This window comes from Equus quagga, chromosome 5, assembly GCF_021613505.1.
Source record: "Equus quagga isolate Etosha38 chromosome 5, UCLA_HA_Equagga_1.0, whole genome shotgun sequence".
NCBI classification, from domain to species: domain Eukaryota; kingdom Metazoa; phylum Chordata; class Mammalia; order Perissodactyla; family Equidae; genus Equus; species Equus quagga.
In genome coordinates, this window is record NC_060271.1 from 112,968,141 (window position 1) to 112,989,953 (window position 21,813).

The 21,813-nt window shown below is 32.5% G+C and overlaps 1 protein-coding gene across 1 annotated transcript in view; it reads left to right on the forward strand.

Annotated features, from left to right (window-relative positions):
• Positions 1–12,547, forward strand: part of MEMO1 (mediator of cell motility 1) — a 119,533-nt gene extending 106,986 nt beyond the window's left edge. The window contains exons 8-10 of the mRNA XM_046662157.1: positions 644–720; positions 10,347–10,451; positions 11,876–12,547. Coding sequence (XP_046518113.1) covers positions 644–720; positions 10,347–10,451; positions 11,876–12,007 — 314 coding nt within the window. The 3' untranslated portion in view covers positions 12,008–12,547. The remainder of the gene's footprint in view (positions 1–643; positions 721–10,346; positions 10,452–11,875) is intronic.
• Positions 12,548–21,813: the final 9,266 nt, after the last annotated feature.

The window sequence follows — 21,813 nt, forward strand, 5'->3', positions numbered from 1 at the left end:
TCTGTGCTTGTACCCTTAGTGTGATTTTATTGTTAGAGTAGGATTATTTAATTATATTTATCTTTTTGTGCACTCTATTTTAAGGCACTTGTATTGATCCTTTTCCAAGTAGAGAAGTTTGAAAAATGAGATAAATTTTTTTATCGAGGTCATAAAAATCACGCAAGCCACTTGTATCTCTTACCTACACTTTTTTTTCTGTAATAGAGATAAAATCTTTGCATTTGTACAGCAAAATCTAAGCTTTCATTGATTTGTTACATTGAGATAGTTTCCTTAAATCATATTTTCTTGAATCATATTCTTTGGGTTTACTTTCCATTATAGACTGATATAATATGTTTAACAATGCTTCTAACTTTTAAGCTGTTTTGTTTCCTTAGTTTTTTGTATTGCTTGTGACTTTAAGGTTCTACAATGCAATAGATTTAACATCATAAAACACTGGTGATATATCATTTCTTTATTACCTTCCCAAATGTGCCTTTTATTTTTATGTATAAGGGCTCTTGGGAATGATTCTCTCAGAGGCGTAAGCTGTGCTTTGCCTTCCATGAGAACTGAAAGTATTTGGTAAGCGCTTGCTTTCTTTTTAGCTTCTAATTTTTCCCTATTTTATTTTGTACATGATATTTGTTTCAAGGTCAAAGGTTCCGTTACAGTTACTATGATGAATCCCAGGGGGAGATTTATAGATCCATTGAACATCTAGATAAAATGGTAAGTCTTTCAGGTGTGGGGTTTTAATGCTCTAAGGTTTTTTCTTTAATTTCAGATTAGTGATTCAAGACTTAATATGTTGAAATATACAATGGACTAGTAATTCTTTCCCTATCTTTAACTAAATGTGCAAAATATAGTTTGTAATCATATGAATATTAATTATAAATATAATCCCTGTTCTATTAGTAGAAATTTCCTTCATCTTTATTTGATTAATGAGACTAAGAATAATTAGATATGAACTTTAGATACTATTTAGAGGAGTGTCTTAGTTTAAGGGACTACAGATTACTAATGCCATTACTTACTGTTAAGCAGAAACAACCATAGCAAATTCTTAGTTTATTTTATTATTTAATTCCATTTTTTGCCCATTTGGATTTTTCTTAAATGGAATTTCAATTTGTTGTTTTAAATATAGAATTTTAAATATGATTGTATTCTTACCTAGCTCTGGAGTACAGTGGACATTGATCCGTTGTCATTTTCCTTGAAGTAGTATGGTAGTCATAGTATTTGTTTTAATATTAAAAAGTCATATAAATCATTTTGGTATCTACTCATAAGCAGAATATTAAATCTAGCAGATATAGCTCTAACTTGCTCTGACCTTCAACAGATCGTTTCAGTTTTGTAGTCCTCGATTTGTCGTCTTTAAGACGAAAGACTTGGAGTAGATGATCTCTAAATCGTCTTTAAACCCTGTCAGCCTTTAAACTTCTGTCTGTGATCTGTTAAAATCAGCTTTACCATTGTATGAAAAGCTTTATGCATATGTTTTAGTGCAAGAATATTTAGTCTAAAGTAGATAAAACATTTTAGTAAGGAATCTGGATCTGAAACTATAGGTAGATTATATCGCATAGTAGTGTATTTTATTAAAAGTCAAATGGAATGAATGAAAATTTAGTTACTTAGGAGATTTTATCATATGTAAATTTACCTTGTTACTTTAAATCCAGTTATGGCCTAATACTTTTACCTTCAGAATTTTGTTTGGATTTTAATCTACTACTTTTCTTTTGACTTCATGATATTGTCATTTCAGTCGTTTAATTCTTTTCTGGTTTTTAGTTCTTATTTTCCTGAGGTTTAGTTCTCAGTTGCCTCAGAAAACTTTTCTGATTCTATCATCATTTATTTTCTTCATATTGCAAATGGTTAATGGGTGTCTACTGTGTGTCTGGTACTGTGTGAAGTATTGAAGATATTAAGAAGAGAATACATGGTCTCTGGCTTAATGGAACTTACAGTCTATTTATTGAACAGACTTAGAAAGAAGCTCTTACAATATAGAGATGTAAGAGATATTTAGGAGGTAGTGTGGACGCACTGGTCTCCTTACTGTTCTGTGAAAATGCCACATTTGTGCCTACCTTAGGGCTTTTGCCCTTTTTTCACTTGACTGTCTTACTTCCCTTATGGCTTTGCTCAGCTTTCACCTTCCCAGTGAGGCCTATTGACCATTCTATTTAATTTTGCGTCCTACGCTCCACCTTTTCAGCATTCCCAATCCACCTTACCCTGCTCCACTTTTTCTTCCAACAAACTAAATATTTTACTTATTTGTTACAGTTTTGTTAGTCAGAATATTTGTTTTGTTCACTGATGTGTGCAAAGTGCTTGAAGTAGTGATTAGAACATAAGTAGGTGCTCAATAAATGTTTCTCAAATGAATGAATTGGTGAATATAATCTTCCAATATACATAATTAAATTAAGTGAATACCTTAACAGTCGTATCTGAAAGAAATAAAAAGAAAGTAATTTATAATAGATTACTATATATTTAGTAATGTAAATGCCCAAGCACAACTATTTTGGAAGACACAATGAAGTAGTTAGATGCTTACACCTACTGTCATTAGTATAACAGCTACAAATACAAACTTAAACAGTTATTTTATATTTGTGACTCACATTACTAAGTTACATCCTGGGTGACTTGATTTTCCAAAAAGTAAACAATTCTTAGTAAAATTGTAAACTAAACAAAGCACGGTCTGCCCTCACTTTATATGATAGATCCATTCCCTGGGAAATCTACTGTATACTAAAATCATGCAAAACTTCTTTGTTTTTCTATGCAAAATGGAGTTTGGGTATAGATAATTATAAGGGGATTTTTTCACCTCCATGGACATATGAAGGTATTATGGGATGAGAACAATTCTTTGTGTGTGGAACTGTCCTGTGTTACAGGACAATCAGCATCCCTGGACTTCATTCACTAATCCTCCAATAGCATCTTCTAATTATTGGGACAACCCAAAAATGTGCCCACGATTTTCCATTATGCTCCCATGGTGAACGATTGTTCCATGACCTTACCTTACTTTTACTTGTTAGTACTTATTACTATGTGACTTATCGTTTGTTGATTTGTTTGCTGATAATCTCCCCTATTAGAATATAAGCTTCACCGGATCAGGATCTCTGAGCATTTTGTCTCAGCCTGTCAGTGGGTACTCAATGTATATATTTGTTGAATGAATCAATGGATGAATGGATGGCAGAGTGGTGAGAAATGAAGCTAGAGAAACTAGAACAGGCTTTTCAAAGGATATTAAATAGGAAAGTGTTAAAATCAGATTGTATTTGAACAGATCATATAGCTACAGTGTAGCAAATTGGTTGCAGGGAGGCCAGAGGACAAATGAGTAGACCAGTTTGGTAATCCAGGTGAGAAACGGTAATTTAGACAATGGATGGGGTGGTGGTGGTGGAAGAGAGGGACAGAGTGGATGCATTCAGTATATTTAAGAGACAAATTGATGATAGGACTTGGAGATTGATTGAACTTGTGGGGGAAGGAAGTATCAAGGATGACTCCTAAATATTTGGCTTATGCTGCTGTTTGAGTGTTGGTACTATTCACTTAGGTCAGAAGCACAAGAAGATAGGACCAGGAAGGGAGATCATAAATCCTATTAGCGATACATTATGTTTGCTGTTGCCTTTAAGGCATCCAAGTGGCTATGTCAATTAGGCAGGCAGGATTTTCATTTCACCAATTATTTTTTAGTGCGTTTACAGTCCGAGGCACTGGTGGAGATATGACAGTAAACAAGCATACTTGCTCTCATAGAAATTTTCTTTTAATGGGAGGAGATGTACATTTTTTTTTAAGGTAAGGACGTATTTAAATCAGTTTCCAGTAGTGATGTGTGCTATACAGAAAATGTTAAAAGGGTTTTGAAATAATAAATGATTCAAGGCTGCTTTAGATTGAGTGATTGGAGAAAGACTTTCCTGAGGAGGAACATTAAACTGAGATACAAATGATAAGAAGGAGCAAACCAAGTAAAGATCAGAGAGGAGAGCATTCTTCCCTCTGCCAGTGCAAACACCTTAAGATGGAAAAGAGGCTGGTGTGTTAGAAGAAAAGAAAAAAGGCCAGTGTTGCAGGAGTATAGTAGGTAAGGGTGAGAGTGTAGAAGCTGTGCTAAGAGAAGTAGGCAGGGATCAGATAATGGAGGGCTTTTTATTCCAGGGTAAGATATTTATGCAAGTACAATGGGAAGTGAAATGATGTAATTTACATTATTTTAAAGGTCACTCAGGCGGTTGTATAGGGTCAGGAGTGGTAACAATGGGCATTGGCAATAGTTTAGAGGAGAGATGATAGTAAGTTGGACTGGAATGGTATTAGAAATGGAAAGAATTTGATAGATTTAAGATCTCTTTCAGAATAGTTAACAGGGCTTTGCTAATGGATTGACTGTGTTGGTTGGAGCTCAGAGAAGAGGTCTGGAGTGAGTTTGGGAGTTCTCAACACGTAAATGATATTTAAAGCCAGGGTAGAGATGAGTTTGTCTGCTGTAGTAATCCTCAACCCTGTTTTTACAACCGAAATCACCTGTGGAACTTTTCCAAAGTAGATTTGCCCATACCCGCCCCTAGAGATCCCCTTTCAGTGGTGTGGAAAGAGTCCCAACATCTTTATTCCTAAATTAACTTTGTAAGTGAATTTGAACTGGCCCACACTGACTCATGATCTGTTGAAGTAGAACAAAATTTCTTATCTTCTGTCTCCCTGTTTTCTATTCAGCTCTTTAAATCATTTGTGAACTTTTATCAGGCAGTATTTAATTTTGCAAATGTCAGAACTTGTGAATCAGTGAGTTGATGCTTTTGGCACAAGGGCGATGTTTTCCCCCAAATGTTGGTTTGCCTGGTGCTCTGAAGTCACTGAACATCACTGAGAATTCCTTTGGAATTCTCTAGAATTGTGGTCATATTTAAATACTTTAATATTTGTTACTCTGTGTATGTGTTATGTATAAACATCCATACTTAACAATTCTTTCAGCCTTTCTTCTAACTCTCTGTTTTTAGCTTATATTTATTAAGCGGACTAGCTGTCTTTATTTTCCTTGATGTACCTGATCAATTAAATAGATAGACCTTGGTTTCTTACTTTGAGGCAGAGTAAAAAGAGCAACATTTACACATTCTCATGATTCTCATAACTTCTCCTGAAATTGCTACCTTTTCTGCTAGCTTTTTTGAAACTAGAAATTTTTGTTCAAAAAATATAAGTAACACCAGTAAGCTTTAAGTTGACTTCTAAATCTGCATATCATTTACCTTACTTTAGATGTCCAAAATTACCAGAGTGTAACTTTCAAAATTTTATTGAAATAGCCTGGAATGCCATTTTTGAATAAATATTGGGTATTTGCTTCATATTAATATGCTTGAATTTAATATTTGATAATAACATTTGACTTGGAGTTGATTTTTGTGGTCCATTTATTGAAACATTTATATTTATATATAGAATTTTTAAATGGCTCATAAGTGTTCTGTTTTTTTATTAACATGCTGTTAATTCAAGTTATGTCAACTGTGGGAGTTAGAATAAATGGATTAAAATAATAAGAATGGTTAGCTCTATACTTATACTCATGTATATATGTTTTATACATATATGTCTATATGTGCACTCAGGCAGACTCTTATAATGTATTTACTTAATTGATTTGTATAACTAAACGGTGAATATCTCTCTGTATATTCCTTTTCTAAAGTGTTATTTTATGCTATAAATAATTTCATTCGTTTGAGAACCAATTTCTTAGTTTCTATATGCAATCATTTCAGAGCAAGTATAATTGGATGGTTCTCTATATAACTATTGCAAGAATATTAGCAAATTTGAATTGTAATATGTAATTATACATTTTGAAAGCTTGATTGAGTGAAATTATTTTTAAGTATAAAATTTTAGATTTAATCTGTTCAAAATTAGTGTGTTATTAAGTTTTTGGTCCTTTTTTTGTTATCAGAAAAGTCTTATAATAAAATGCAGTTGTTAACATACTAGAAAATAAATAAAAGTGTTTCTAGATTCCGAAAGCAAAAGAAAAATAGCTATTCTTCTTACTGCAAAATATTTATGCCTTTAGCATTTGAATATCTTGGAAATTAATTATGTGAAAAAAATACATAAAGAAAGAAAAATATATAGGAAAACAAACTGGATCTTCCAAAGGTTCTCATTGGGGAAAAAATAAGTAACTAGTTGTAGATGTAGATTCTGGAAGTCTTATATTATCATCAGCTGCTGACCATGTTTTTTGGTAGTTAGTACTCTGCAGTTTTAGTAATTACGGTGACCAAAGCAGAACATATTTTAAGACATTGATTTTTGTGAACTTGTTAGATTACATACTTGAAACATTAGCCATACTTATACATAATTTATATATATATACACACATGATCATGTTATTTTTTCTCTACCACTTTTGATGTAGAATCGTATTTCATTATGGACATTGGCAAATTACTTATGATTTGGCAGAGAGAATCTGAAAATGTCATTAGTCGTCCTTATGACTTCTTTTCCTTCCAAATTTATTAATAGTCACTTTTTGATTTGAACTTTAGCTATGTTTCTTCTTTCTTCCTGCTCTTTTGAAAGTGAAATTGTTCATATTTGTCTACTCATACTTCTTTCTCTTGAACTTAGGCCATTAGATTCTTTAGTAGTCTTTGGTAGGTTTTTATAACATCCTCTTCAAGGTAGTTATGTATTAGTACATTGCTTCTTAGCACTGCTATCTTTTGGGTGATTTTTTTCCATAAAATTTCTTTCATTATAAGATTTTATCTAGATGCCTCTTAAAGAAACCAGAATATTTTCTTTTCCAACCTCACCTCCCTAACTGTGTACCTATCTCTCCAACATAAATACATATCCTTACTTAAAAAAATGAGGCCACAGTCCTAATGATTTGATAATATGGCGATTAATTATGAATTCATAATTAAAAGACACGATTCTAGTTATTATTTCTTAAAGGCCTGTAAAAAAGTTTTGCTACTTTTTCATTACTTTAGAGGGAGATTATTTCTGGGTGATAGAATTTAAAATGAAATAAAATTTCAATTAAATATTTTATATATAGATGAACATTTTTAAATGGGAAGATCTTTGTTATCTTATCTGAGTCTTGAGTTTGCAGATCTGTCAGTTAAAGCTGCCTACTCATTTTGGGATTGCCTCTTGGGATTTGACATTACAAGTTTTTACCCATTACTTGGAGAGTCAGCACTATGGTAGAGATTTCCTCTGCCCTTGTCCCCCTTAAGGTAGGGAGTTAGCTTCCAATCTGAGGATTTCTTGTTGAAGCTGCCAAATTCCTCAGAAACCCAAATCCTGATGGATAGGCTTTCAGTGTCTGTAATGTCTGCTCTTAGTGCTGAGCAGGTAGTGACCCACTTCACTGCTTCATATTAGATTAAGTTCATGTGAACAAATTCTCAATGTACTAGACCCCAGGCATGCTTTCCATCCCCTGAGCTTCAGATTCACTGATCATATCTTCCAGTATTTCAAGGAATAGAAAAGTTAATTAGGCATATTTGAGAAGCACTTTATTTTTCATCTTCTTGAAACTTTGACAATAGTATCAAACCAGAGTCTTCATCTTCTTGGAATTTTGGTAATAGTAATTTCAAAATTGGTAGCATCAAAATATAAATATATACAAAAGCATATTTGCCAGTGTTCTATATTAGTTAATGGATGTCCCATTTCACAATTTTTTTTTTAAAGGTCTCTTTAAAGATTTTATTTTTCCTTTTTCTTCCCAAAGCCCCCCGGTACATAGTTGTATATTTTTTAGTTGTGGGTCCTTCTAGTTGTGGCATGTGGGATGCCACCTCAGCATGGCCTAATGAGCAGTGTCATGTCCACGCCCAGGATTCAAACTGGCAAAACCCTGGGCCACTGAAGCGGAGCGCAAGAACCTAACCACTTGGCCATGGGGCCGGCCCCTCATTTCACAGTTTTATTATCATTATTACTGTTGTTTGCATACTTCATGAATTTTCTGATTGAAGAGATTTTCTCATAAGAAAAGCCTTAATTTTTCCTCTCTGTCCCTCCTTTATAAAAAGGCATACCTCTTAACTATCATATTTGTCAGAGAATTGAGTGTAATGTAATTGATTCTTGCCCTAGTAGGTATATAACACACTTTAGAGAATTAAAAATTAAAATTTAATCCCTTAACTTCTATCATCTCAATTTTTTATTTTCCCTGTTGTAATTTAACCATTATATCTTCATTTCAAACACTTTATTTAGTAGTGTTTTTACATTTATAACTTTATATCTTTCTATATGAAATTTCTTGGCCAGTTACTTTGAATTCTTTGTCTTCTATAAATATGATCATTAGTTTTCTTCTCTTTGAATTCCTTATTTCACTGTAACTGTGATGTTTGTTGAGAATGTGCTTTGAGATTTTAGTATTAAAATGTACATTGGAACCTCAGTGTCACATAATTTGTTAATGAGTGGAATTCTATTTAAGGTAAGCTGTGCTAGACTTCATCTAGGAGCATTAAAAGTTCTCTTACAACGTGTATGTATGTATGTAACCGACTGTAGCAATGTGAGAGTATTTAAAGAATTGTTAGTACATCTCTTGTTATACTATGTGAAGCAGAGTAGTCAGTGAGAAAGGGCCTAGGATTAGAAATTTAGCAGCAAGCTTTTAACCGTTTTTATGCCTCAGTTTCTTCATCTTTAGGGAGTTATATCTTGATTATCCATATTATGAAAGATATTTCTAACCCTATCTCTGCATTACTACTTGTTTTAGAAATATATTGTATGGTTTTCTTTGTACCAGAATTATGATATTAATTGTTTATGTTAGGTTTAACTTTAAGTTAGTTCATATTTCTCTGAGCTTATACCAATTGTCAGTGGAGATTGTTGTCCTACCTAAAATCCTCTTAGTTTGCAGGGAAAACCTAGCTTAGCATTAAACACTGGTTGTGGATAAATCTGAGGGTGGCTAATTGATATGCAAGCAATGGAAAGTTGATTATACATGCATATGCCTAGCTTTCACATATTTTGTAGAAAAATGTAATAATGTTTATGAAGGACTTGAATATTCTGAAAAAGGTTCTTTATAAAATTTGATGCTGCCACTGCAATATTTGTATGTTGTCTACTGATCAGATTTTTCAGTTGAATGTTCATCTGATTACTCCAGGTGCTTTTACATTGTGCTTGTTTTGTTAAAACATGTTGAAATATAATTTAAAAAACAGCACAAAATATATCAAGTAATTCCCTAGTTAAACCACCATTTACATTTCTCCCAGAGGATATTAACCAGTTTATTGAACACAAATATAAAGTATTTTACCTGAACAAGAGAACGACGTAAGGTAATTGGTAAATGAATGAGTTAGAATCATTGATTTGTTGGCCTTATTCACGAGTTAGAATTGCTCTATATATTAATGTAGTATGATCACAGTATTTGAATGCATTTGCAGAGTACAGAATTTACTATAAACAAGTGTCCAAGTCATAGTGGTTGTTTTAATAGTAGTCTAAAAATTTTGATTCTGAATTAAAATCTTGAAAATAAAGCATTCTAGTTTAAAGTATAAAGAGATGAAAAGCTTTTCTTTTTTAAAGTTGTTCATAAAAGACCTATTTTGCTTGAGCTTTTATCAATCTTTTATGAGCTTTAAATGAAAAATGTTAATGTTTTTCTTAGTTTGTGGTATCTTTCTTTTAATCGCATTACCTAGATAATTACTGATCATTCAAAGTGCCTTGCACACTGTTGATTTTTAAGTATATGTTATGGAAATATTTAAATTACAATCAACTCTTGATTATTTATGCCAGTGGTAGGAGAAATATAATGGCTATAGGGAAACACAGCCATACAGCAATTTTAATTTTAGATTTCATATGAAAGTTTTCACAATGAGTTTACTTTTGTCAGTATATTTATATAAGAAAAATAACAAATTGTGAAGTATTCAAGCATTGTGAGCTAAGTGACAACTGGTGAAGGTGGTGTAGAAACATACTGGGAGGTCAGAGAAACTAAGCTGGGATTAGAAGTTTCAGTTAATACAGTATTTATGTTATTGAGAGTTGACTGTAATGAGATTACATTTGATGAATGAGTTTGATATTTCATAAGGTTTATTTAAAGTATTTTCTTTACTTCTCCTTATTTGAAAAATTATGGTGTTTAGCTCTAAGTAACAGTTTTTAAAATGTAATTAGGAAATAATAAATTGTGTCCTTTATTTTCTTTCATTTTCTTTTTCTCTTCTTCTTTTTTTTAGGGTATGAGTATTATAGAACAATTAGACCCTGTATCTTTTAGCAATTACTTGAAGAAATATCATAATACTATATGTGGAAGACATCCCATTGGGGTGTTATTAAATGTGAGTATCCTTAGGAAGCCTTGATTTTTAACATTTGATCCTGTGATGTTTTGAAATATCTTAATTATCATCTGTGATACCTTATTAGCATTGGTTTTAGGTAAATATAGTCAATTTTCTTTCTAGTACTTTCAGATAACTTTGATTTGCATTGTTTTGGTTATTTGAATAAAGTTATTTATCACTGAAAGACAGGCCAATACTTTCTTTTAAATATAGAAAGTTATTTAGGATAGAAACCCATTTTTTCTCTTGACTCTCAACCAATTCCAATATGTTCTTTACAAATATAAACCAAAGTAACCTTTCAAGAGATATGGTTTTATTAAATTTTTTCTTTTATTTAGTGTTCTAGACACTATAAAAAATTAATGGAAGATTCTCCTCTTGAACTTTAGATATTCATAATTTAGTAAAGCAACACAGATGACATGTATGTGTTTTCCTCTTTACAACAAAAGCAATAATATTTTATTTTATTTAAATTAAATAAATTAAATATTTTATTTAAAGAATGGTAAGAGGCAGAAGTTTTGGTTACCTGGATTTTCAAAAGAGATAATAACATTAATTTTTTGCCAATAAATAAAACAGTATGGGTTTTCTGAAAGAGAGTATAAGACTCTTTAAGAAAGAAGAAAATATATACTTAGGAATAGGAGGAGGAGGTAATAATGGGCTTATTGTTTGGAAAGGCAGAGAAGTGATGGAGAAGATAACGTAGTCTAGAGTAGTATAGGGTAAGAACTTGAAGTCCAGTGTGACTTTGATGTGATTTGAAAGATACCGTTGTGGCTTTCTAGGAAGAGTTTTCTCTTAACTGGTATTGATTGGTTGGAAGAAAAGTCTTTTAAGGGCTTAAAACTAATTTCTGAAATTTAAACTAGAATAGCTATACTAATTTCCTGAAGTCTGAATTGGATCAAATAAAATTTTAATAAAATGAATGGTGAACCAATCTACAATTAAAGTAAAAATCTCAGTATACTTCTTAGATCTGGAACTGAATTTATGTACATTTCAAATTTGGTGAAAGTCGGACAAAGAGAAGACTCCAACATTTCAAGACAGAAGTGGCCATGATTTGGTTTAGAGAATAGAGATGAAGATACTGTGTTGTTACTGTTTTGTTTTTTTTTTTTAAAGTGGCCTTATTAAATAGAAGGAGAGGTAGAGTGGAAGATGACTGATATTTATCAAGAAGCTGGATTAGGAGCAGTTCTTTGAGAGAATGAAATAAGGAATTCTCTCTTTTTTCCTGTTTAATATAAGGTGATGCAAAATTCAAGGAACAATTGAAGAGTAGAGTGAAAGAGAGATCTTGGCTTCAGCTGTGATGTGCACAAAATTAAGCCGCCAACACATTCAAAGAATGCTCACTGTTTGATATGATATCTGTCATAACCTAATTTTTCTTTTTCTAGGCTATCACAGAGCTCCAGAAGAATGGAATGAATATGAGCTTTTCCTTTTTGAATTATGCCCAGTCAAGCCAGTGTAGAAACTGGCAAGACAGTTCAGTGAGTTATGCAGCTGGAGCACTCACAGTCCACTGAAGCTCTGAATCCTCAGGGATGCCACCTGCACATACTCATACTCTGTCCGGGGTCCCAGCCTAGCCCTTACCAAGATACTGGTCCTGGTTTGGGGGGATTCTGAAACCTCAAACTAATAGAACTTTCTTCTCTTCTTTTCTAGTAGGTGTAGTCCTTCCTTAATTTCAACTCATTAAAAAATGCTTTATAGTTTAGGGCAGTGGAAGGAAGGCTGGCATAAAAATATATTGATCAAAAAAGATGGCAATGTAAAGGCCTAGTTGTGGCAGACAGTTTTTTGAAAGTAACTTGTAAAGCATTTACCATATCCTAAATTTGCACTCTTTGCAGACTTGTGCACATATATTCCGCTTTCAGAATAGTTTTGCAAATTGTACACAAACAAACAAAAAAGGGTGGAAGCTTTTTAATAAAGAAATTGCATTTATAAATGATCTGTATTAGAATATAATAAATCTCCAGTTACAGTCAATTACTACCCATGTTGTACAACAGATACCTTCTATTTTAGTTGCTAATAAAGGGCTACACAACTCAAAATAGTCTGATTTAAACTTATTGCTCTGTGGTATATATGAAAATTGTTTTTTATCAATTCCATTTCAGAATTTTATGTTAAAAGTGGTAAACTTCAACTTTTATTTAAAAATATGTTAGGATGTATTTTTATATTTTACTTATGTGATTTTTTTATCACAGATATTAGAATTGTATTTTAAAGTTAGTTTTTAAAATTACATACAGTTTGCTTTTTTGTGTGTGACATCACTTTGTGTCATTACTATATTGTAATAGAATATAAATTCAAGATTGGTAAAAGAACATAGATGTAGTCCTTTACTTTAGAGATGGTGTTTGAAGGCAGTAGTCTGCAAATGAGGAAACATTGAAGAGTGTTCTTAGTGTTTTCACATCATTGCAGACCATATACTGCTCTTATGCTTTTTTAGTGCTTTAAGTAATTTGATTCTCTTACTTGAATTTTTAGCAAGAAATCATTAACAATAACAACAACAACAAACAAAAAACCACTAGATTTTCTTGTAGTTCTACAATTTTTTTTTGTTATCACTTTTGGTGCGGCTCTTCCAACTAAAATAATGGTATGGTGTTGTATTTCTTTCTTTAGCATAGACCAATTGTAGTCACTTTGGGGAAAAAAAAGTAATTCAATTAGTTAATTATTGGCCACCATGCATGTACTAGATTATAACTATTTTAATCTCACACTGGGTATCTACATTACATTGGAGAGCATTTGTATCTTCAGTGTTATGGCAGAATAGCACAACTTTTAGATGCCTTGCACCAATTTTATTTACAGATTTGCATTTCTTATTTACTAAATATCAACTTTCTATACTCAAGAATTGAGATAAACTAATGTTATCTTTTGGATTCAAAATTACCCACATGTGTGGATATTATACTCTTACATATTAGTGATTTATTTTCCATTATTTAGATATACTTTTGAGTACTATAAATATTTATTCCTTATTTATTATAAAGACTATAAAAGTTTCAAAATTGACTACAGAGTGAATTTTTAATGTTTTCTGAGTAAAAAACTAATATATGATTATTATAGAAAATACTGAAAAATATAAAGAAGAGAAAAAAATTATCCACAATCTCATTATACTATATTAACACTGTTAATACTTTTTGTATTTCCTTTCAGTCTTTGTCTATGCTGTTTATATGTATGAGTGTGTATATGTGTTTGTGTGTGTGCATAATAACAAAATTGAGATTATACCGACCATATAGTTGTATTCCCTACTTTTTATAACTTAATATCGTATCATAATTACTTCCCCATGTCTTTGAAAATGTGATTTTTTTTTTAAATGGCTGCCTAATATTCTGCTGTGTGAATATAGCATAATTGAACCAGTTCTCTCTCTGGATATTAGATTGTTTCTAATATTTCACAATTATAAATAATAGTGGGATGGACATAATTGTATGTGAAATTTGAACTCTCTATTAGACTAGTTCTTTAGGATATATTCATGAGAATGGGATCATTGGTTTAGATGCTGAAAACTTTTTAGGCTCTTTAAAATATGGCCAAATTACCCTTCAGAAAGATTGTACCAAATTAGTGATCTATGAGTACCCATCATACTGCCCCTTCTCTGTTGATTTTTATTTTTTCTAATCTTTGACAGTTTGTTAAACAAATAATTGGTTGTTCTTTTGATCATTCTAATAAGAGTGGCTTTACAATGAATTATTTTGTTTCTTCTGTAATTTTATAGTTGATTGATTAATAAAAAACACATGAGGGTTGCTAAGGTTGAATGGGCTGTAACTCTGAGTATGTTTACTGTACATTTAAAACTCTAGATTTCAGTATCACTCCACCTTTTCCTAGAACTTGAGCATATCTTTCATACTCAGTCCTAAAGTAGAAAGAGTTCCAAACTGATAGTTGAGTGTTGGGTTTTAATTTTGCCTCTGGCACTAATTAGTTCTCTCACTATAAATATTTCGTGTTGGTTTGAAACTTTCTCCTATCTGTAAAATATGGAGGTGATCTCTTAAGCACTTTCTAGTTTCAAAGTACTTTAATGTTGTAACTTTAGAGATTCTGGTGTCACTTATGTTAAAAAGATACATGATTGAATTAGATGATAGGTACTGTCTTTTGATTTCAACTCTACAGACATGAAAATGAAAGTTTTTTTTAATACAGAAGAGAAATTAATTTGCATTATTTAATGCAGTTAATATTATCTAAATTGTTCAACTTAAGCTTTCCTGCTTTAAGTGCCTTTAGAAGTGTTTTGTATTTGAAATCTAAAATGTAAAGGAAATTACTATGTAGTTCTCTACAGTTTCTTCTTTATTAAATACTTTTGAGTTATTTGCAGCAGCTTTTTTTTTAACCTTAGCTTGCACAGAGCAGTATATTCATGGGTTATTCACTATTCTGCTAGTAAGTCTTTGAGAAATTTATATTACACATTAACTTAGTGAGCAGGTAAAAAGGCTCTATGTCTTGGGTGGGTAACAGATCTTCATACAGAGCAAGATAAAGGACTATTCAGATATTCCAGTGTTTATATTTAGATATTACAATATGGATGGTAGGTGTCCTAAAGTTAATGGTTATTGTTGTAGACCTCAAATTTTTCTTTGGTAGCAAATAGTCCATTATCCTAGACTAGAGGTTGGTAAATGTTTTGTGTAAAGGACTAGATGGTAAATATTTTGGATTTTGCGGGACATATGGTCTCTATCCCAACTATTCACCATTGAATAGGCTGTAACTTTGCCATTGTACAATTGCCATTGTAGCACAAAAGCAGCCCTAGACAATATGTAAATGAGCATGTGGCTGTGTTTCACTCAGACTTTATTTGTACAATAAGATGGTGAGCTGGGTTTGGCTGACAGGCTGTAGTTTGCTGTCCCCTGTCCCTAGATGGTGTAGTTCACTTGTAGTTCATCTTATTGGCTGGTAATTTAAACTGCAATAAATGGTTGTAACTTTCTACCATCCCAGTCCTCTCTTAATTTGATGTAGTCTAGTTGGCTGGGTTTGAGTGTTATTTAGGATTATAAAGGTAATTGGGAAGTGGGTAATGAAACTGGGAATTTTAAGGAAGTAGTGTTAAAGCACCTTGAAACCCTTTTGTTTGCTGGAGTCCACAAGGAAGTTTGCTTTGCTGCCATAAATTAATTAAAAGAGTGATGAGTGGAGGTTGTGATTGCCTGTTGCAAGTTATATGTTATTCTAAGCACTTGGCTACCTAGATGATAGTAGAGGATGAATCAGATGAACCTTTTTACCTGAGTATTCTAGGACACTAGACCAATAATTTGAGATTGTGAAATGTGAGACTTTATTTTGCCATGTAAAGACATTTAGAAAAATATCATCTTCCATCACCATCACTTTATTTAACCCTGCCCCCCTAATATTTAGGAAGGACATAAACTCAAAATAAAAGAGAGTTATTTAATTTAAATAACTTTAAGTTGATGGAATAATGACTACCTTGTTGTTTTCTCATTCACTCTGGATCACTGAAAACTTCATCAAGAAGTAGTATCAGTCCATAGATTGGCAGTTGGGAAGTGTTGTGATACAGTTACTGAAAGACCTACTGCAGTTATAAAAATATTATTGATTAGAAGATGTCATAAATCACATGCACTCTGATATTCAGACTAAAACTTTTATATTGTGTTAAATTGTAAGTGCCACATATTACGAGGCTCATTATGAACTAGAGTGTTCATAGGGAGACAGCCGGAATGATGAAAGGCCTGAGTGCTATGGAGAGTGGAATGTAGTCAAAGAAATTCGTGGAATTTATTTTGGAGAAGATAAGTTTAAAGAGAGGGAGTTTTCTTCGATATTTGAGGGACTGCCATGTGTAAGAAGAAATAGAATTGTTTTACATTTTTCTAGGTGGAAAAATTAGTTGTGAGAAATGGAAGTTTCTGGTTTCACATTGAATATTCTATATGAGAATTTCTAAATGTAAATCTACTCTGTTCTCATAAAATCATTGGAAGTATTCAAAGAAAAGTTAAATCAGTGGTTCTCAAAGTGGGATCCCTATACTATCAGCATTAGCATCACCTGGGTATATTGTTGTAGATCTAAAATTATGGCTCACCAATCTCAAAAGAAGCTAATGGAATTAGTAAAAATAAAATGGAAATTATTTCATTTGTATAAAACTATTAAGGGAAATAATTTTTAAGTGAAATTGATTTTGATCATTTAACACTAACTTTCAACACAGATTATAAATTGTTAAGATGTTTGTTACTTGTTAGTGGTGGAACATTGGACCCTTAGAATAGTTAAAATACTTTTTTTTTGTTTTAGTTGAAACCTGTGAATATAAGGTAAAGTTGTACCATTTACTAAAATAAATTTAAGTTGGTCTTTGAATTAGTGACTTAGCTTTTTTAAACAGAGGTGCTTCTTGAATCTAAAACAGTCATATCTATCTAAAACATAGCAGAAAAGGGTATTGAGGGAGCTTGCTCTTTTTATACCTGTTAATGTCAAAATATTAGGAGGGGAACCAGGAGCAGCTGGCTGATAAGTTTTCTCTGCCCTCTTCCTCTTCTCCTACCCTGTAAATACAACAGAGTGGCATGTCGCACTATCATCGACTATGCTGTACATTTGGTATGAGTACCCTCAAGTAATGCTGGTAACTGGGACCTCTGTCTTTTTAAAGTCACTGTTGTGGGTGCATTTTGTTTGCCTATCATGAGTTCATTGATATATTCTTGTTGCGTACTATGTGAAGAACTTTAGAGTTTTAAGTTTGTCATTTATTCAAGGGTTCTCCAGTGATCTCAGAGTGGTTTGTACTCAGGATGTAACACGTTTACTGTGTGTATTTATTTAATTCTAATGCGAGGTTTTGGTCATCACTCTATAAAAATAATGGAAAAAATTTGAAATACATTTGAAAGCCATAATGTAATGCAATTGATCTTGCCATAAATTGTAAATTATGTTCAAATGCATATTTCATACTGTAAAGTGAAGTTTGTAACCTCACTAGATCTAGTCATATTTTTCCCTGTCATCCTAATAATGAAACCAAAGAGAACATTGAAGACCAAGTGTGTTTGGCTATGAGCAAGACCTGAATTCTGGTCTTTAAATCTGCCAGTGTAAAGTTTTGGAAAATATTTTAATTTTTCTGAGCATGATATTCTCTGAATAATTTACTGAATGTGACATTATATACATTTAAGTAAAAAGTATTAGAACAAGATGAAAACTAAAAAAACTAGAATGTTACATGAATGATATATGAAAGACTAAGTTTTATGAATTTTTTAAATTAAATACTTAGACTGTTGAACTAGATTTAATAAAAGTATTTTTAACTTAATTTTATAAATGGAAATTTTTTTCTGAGAAGTTTTTTTTCCATTTAAAATTTATCCATTTGAACCTAGCACATAAGAGTTGGTGTTCAATTCTGATGAATTTTAAAGCAAGGAGAACAAAAGGCAATCTTCATATGAAGTGTTTTCTAAAGGACAGGAAAGCATAAACCTTTGAATTGGAAGCACTTTTTAAATTGGCCTTTTCCATTTTCAGTTTTTAATTGTGGAAACCAGTTTCCTTACTAATTTTAAAAGATGATAGAATTTAATATTCTTATGCTGTACATAATGCCAAATGAAATCAATGGTAATGTAAGTGATCTGGCAAATTTGAAACCATTGGCCCATGATTCTTTGCTCATGTTTTACAATATCCTTTGTTGTTTACTGTTATTTAAAAGTGTTGCAAATTTTTTTAAAACAATTAATTAAGATGTGCTTTAGCCGCTTGCCCAATGACCTATCCAGCCAACTCTCCAGTAGAAAGATACTAGGAAATGATAGAAGCTTTGCACTGGAATCCATTTTCAGCTTTCCCAGTGAGTTGCTACTGATTTGCTGGAACAAATCACTGCTCTTTTCTAGAGCAGAGTTCATTTTTTTATTAAAGTTAGTTAGAATTGAATAATATGACTTCTAAGGGCCTTTCCACCCTTGATTTTTTGTGACAATAATAAAAATACCTTGTTATTTAATATATTGTACTTCTAATTTTTGGAACATTTCACAAGTTTTTCTTTCCTCTTAATCTCAACAATATAGGCCAAACATTATTACCTTATTTTTACTAATAGAAAACCAGAGGCCCATACAAATAACATATATAAGTTTGCATGGCTAGTTAGTATAAGAGCTAAGAATTCAGCTCTTCTGATTTTCAGTTCTGTGTGGTACAAATACTATGCCGTATTATTCCATGTTTTGTTTTTGATGCTGGCTGTTTGAGATACCATATTGAATTCAAATATTAATGGGGTTTTTGAAATTTCAATAAAAATAGGAAGCATTCATCATCACGTCTATTTTGATTAATTCAGGCAAAAATAGGGGTTTTTTTTTTGGTGGATTAAAATACTCCTAATAACTGCATACTTCTGATTTCTTTACTGGGAGGTTTACTTTAAAATCTCAAAATTCTGTTCTTTTGCTTGCATCATTAAAATGCACTGCTTCTTTGTAATGCAACAGTGACGAAAATGAAATTTCAGTGATTCTCTATGTGAGTCTTCCTGATGGTGAGACTTCGCAGCAGACACTTGACTCACCATTTCCAGTCCATGCATATAGTGTCCTGCAAGCACCTGCAACTCTGCCTTGGATTTTCTGACATGCACACAGGGCAGATGGGAAGTGCTAGAAAGATAATGCCCTGGGAGCAGCCCTCAGCCAGCGATGGATGGGAGTTGGAGGATAATTATTCCAGCTTCTATGCCCTTTTGGCGGTATTCTGAGGCAGGTTTTTACATTGTCTTCTAGAGTTTCCACTGGGACTGGACTTCATTGCCTACAGCAGGAAATTGTTAAACATGTGTTCTTTATTTTCTTCCTCTTCACTTCCCATTGCTTTATCAGTGTTTCCTGAATTACCTCCCAAATGAGCTTCTTGTCTTTGACTTCTTGTCTCAGAGTCTGTTTCTGGGACAAAAAACATGCTTGATGTGGGAAATAAGTCATTACTAGTGCTCTTGTTAGATATGAAAATTCTTTTCTTTTTAAGGTTTGTTTTTTCCTTTTTCTCCCAAAGCCCCCTGGTACATAATGGTGCATTTTTAGTTGTGAGTCCTTCTAGTTGTGGCATGTGGAACGCCGCCTCAGCCTGGCTTGATGAGCAGTGCCATGTCTACGCCCAGGATTCGAACTGGCGAAACCCTGGGCCGCCGAAGCGGAGCACGCAAACTTAACCACTTGGCCATGGGGCCAGCCCCTGAAAGTTTTTTTCTTAAAGACAATTATTTTGGACAAGATCTAAAACAAGTATTTTAATATTCTATTTTAATTTGTCTCACAGTCACGTCCATGTTCAATTTAATTTCCTTAGCTTCATTTCATAACAAAGAAAGATTCAAAGTAAAAATCTTAGGTAGAAATTCAAGGTCAATATGTGGCAATCTTCCTACCAGATCTATTCTTTAAAAAAATTTGTATATATACATATATATAGGCTGATTATCCAAATGACTTCAGAAGGACACAATGGGTTATCTATTTTGGTAGAAATTGAATTAAAACAATTTGGTTCAACCAAAACTATAGGTTATTTTTTACCTGGATCCAACTTTCTCATTTTTTACCAGGGCCTGCCTATTCAGAATCAGAGACCAGGACTGAACATTGATTGTAAGCATAAATTTAGTTCCTGGATAATTTCCCCAAAGATTGTTCTGTGATCCTTATTAAATCAATATTTTTTGTGATCTTATTAAAGAATAAGGAATATGGAGTTTAGGGGCTGGCCCGGTGGCACAGCGGTTAAGTTCGCATGTTCTGCTGCAGTGGCCTGGGGTTCGCTAGTTTGGATCCAGGGTGCAGACATGGCAGCGCTTGGCAAGCCATGCTGCGGCAGGTGTCCCACATATATAGTAAAGAAAGATGGGCATGGATGTTAGCTCAGGGCCAGTCTTCCTCAGCAAAAAGAGGAGGATTGGCAGCAGATGTTAGCTCAGGGCTAATTTTCCTCAAAAAAAAAAAAAAGGAATATGGAGTTTATAAATTGAATAAACTCTACATTAAATTTAGTCCATTGTAAGTGCATCTTTTCTAGTTCTTTGATTATTTTTGAGTTATAAATACCAGTTTTTATAAAATGTTTTAAAAAAATCGTGAGAAATTTGTATTCATTTTAGGCACAGTTATCAGTTTCCTCCTTCCTTTTCCCAAGTAAAAATTGTGATTTGTGTGTCTGAAATGTATGCTCTGTTGATTTGGTTTATGAGCTGGAACATAGGTGAATTTAAGCAAGTTTATAGTTCCATTTATAGGGCCATCCTAAGATTGGCATGCACAAATATTTTCCCATAGGAAAAATAAAACATTAAAAAATATGTTTTAATTAGTTATCCTGATTATAAAGTAACATCTTTAAACATTCATGTATTTTTATAAGCAAAAATACCAGAGGGTGTATACACAGTGTTTTCCCTCAATGTGAGTTGCTTTGTGGTACCTTCAGATTCTGCCATGTTCTTTTCAATATATGGCAGGACGTTTCTTGACCTTTGAGGTTGTATTTGTTAGAAATGCTCAAAGCTTAGCTGAGTGATTAGATTGGATATTATGGTTTAGGGGAAAAATATGTTAGTTATAAAAGAAGTCTGCCTTTCTCTTGGGACACATCAAGCTGCTCTAAAGTGGAAATTCTCTCTCTGAAATCTCCACAGTAGCATATTGCAATGATATTAAAGTAACTTCATTTGTAAATATAAGTTGTTACTTCAAAAAAATTAATCTTATTACCTTTAAGACGCATTACCTCCAAACAACTACATAATTTGTTACTAAATCCAGTCAAGAGTTTTTGGCATTTCAGATATCTTGGTATAGTAAATTGAAAATCTCTTGTAAGAACTGGAGGTGATTTTTCAATGTGTGTCAAGAAAGCTGGCCCGTTTTCTGAACACTAAATACTTTCTATAGGAGTGTTAGATAACGTGATTAAAAATGGAGAATATCTTTTTAAAGTCTTCACTGGAAGCTGACTTCTTGTGTTAAATGCAGACATTCTCATAATAATTTGATGTAAAACAATCTTGAAAAATTGTCTCTTTTTAAAAGTTTACATATTTTCCATCACCAGTGGGCCACTTACGCAGTGCCTCTGTACTAAGTATTGAAGCACAGCCTGGGTTTTTTAAGGTTTAAAAAGTGCTCTCTGCCTTTTATTAATGTTAAGTACTTGTATTTGGCAATGTTGTGTTTCTGGATGT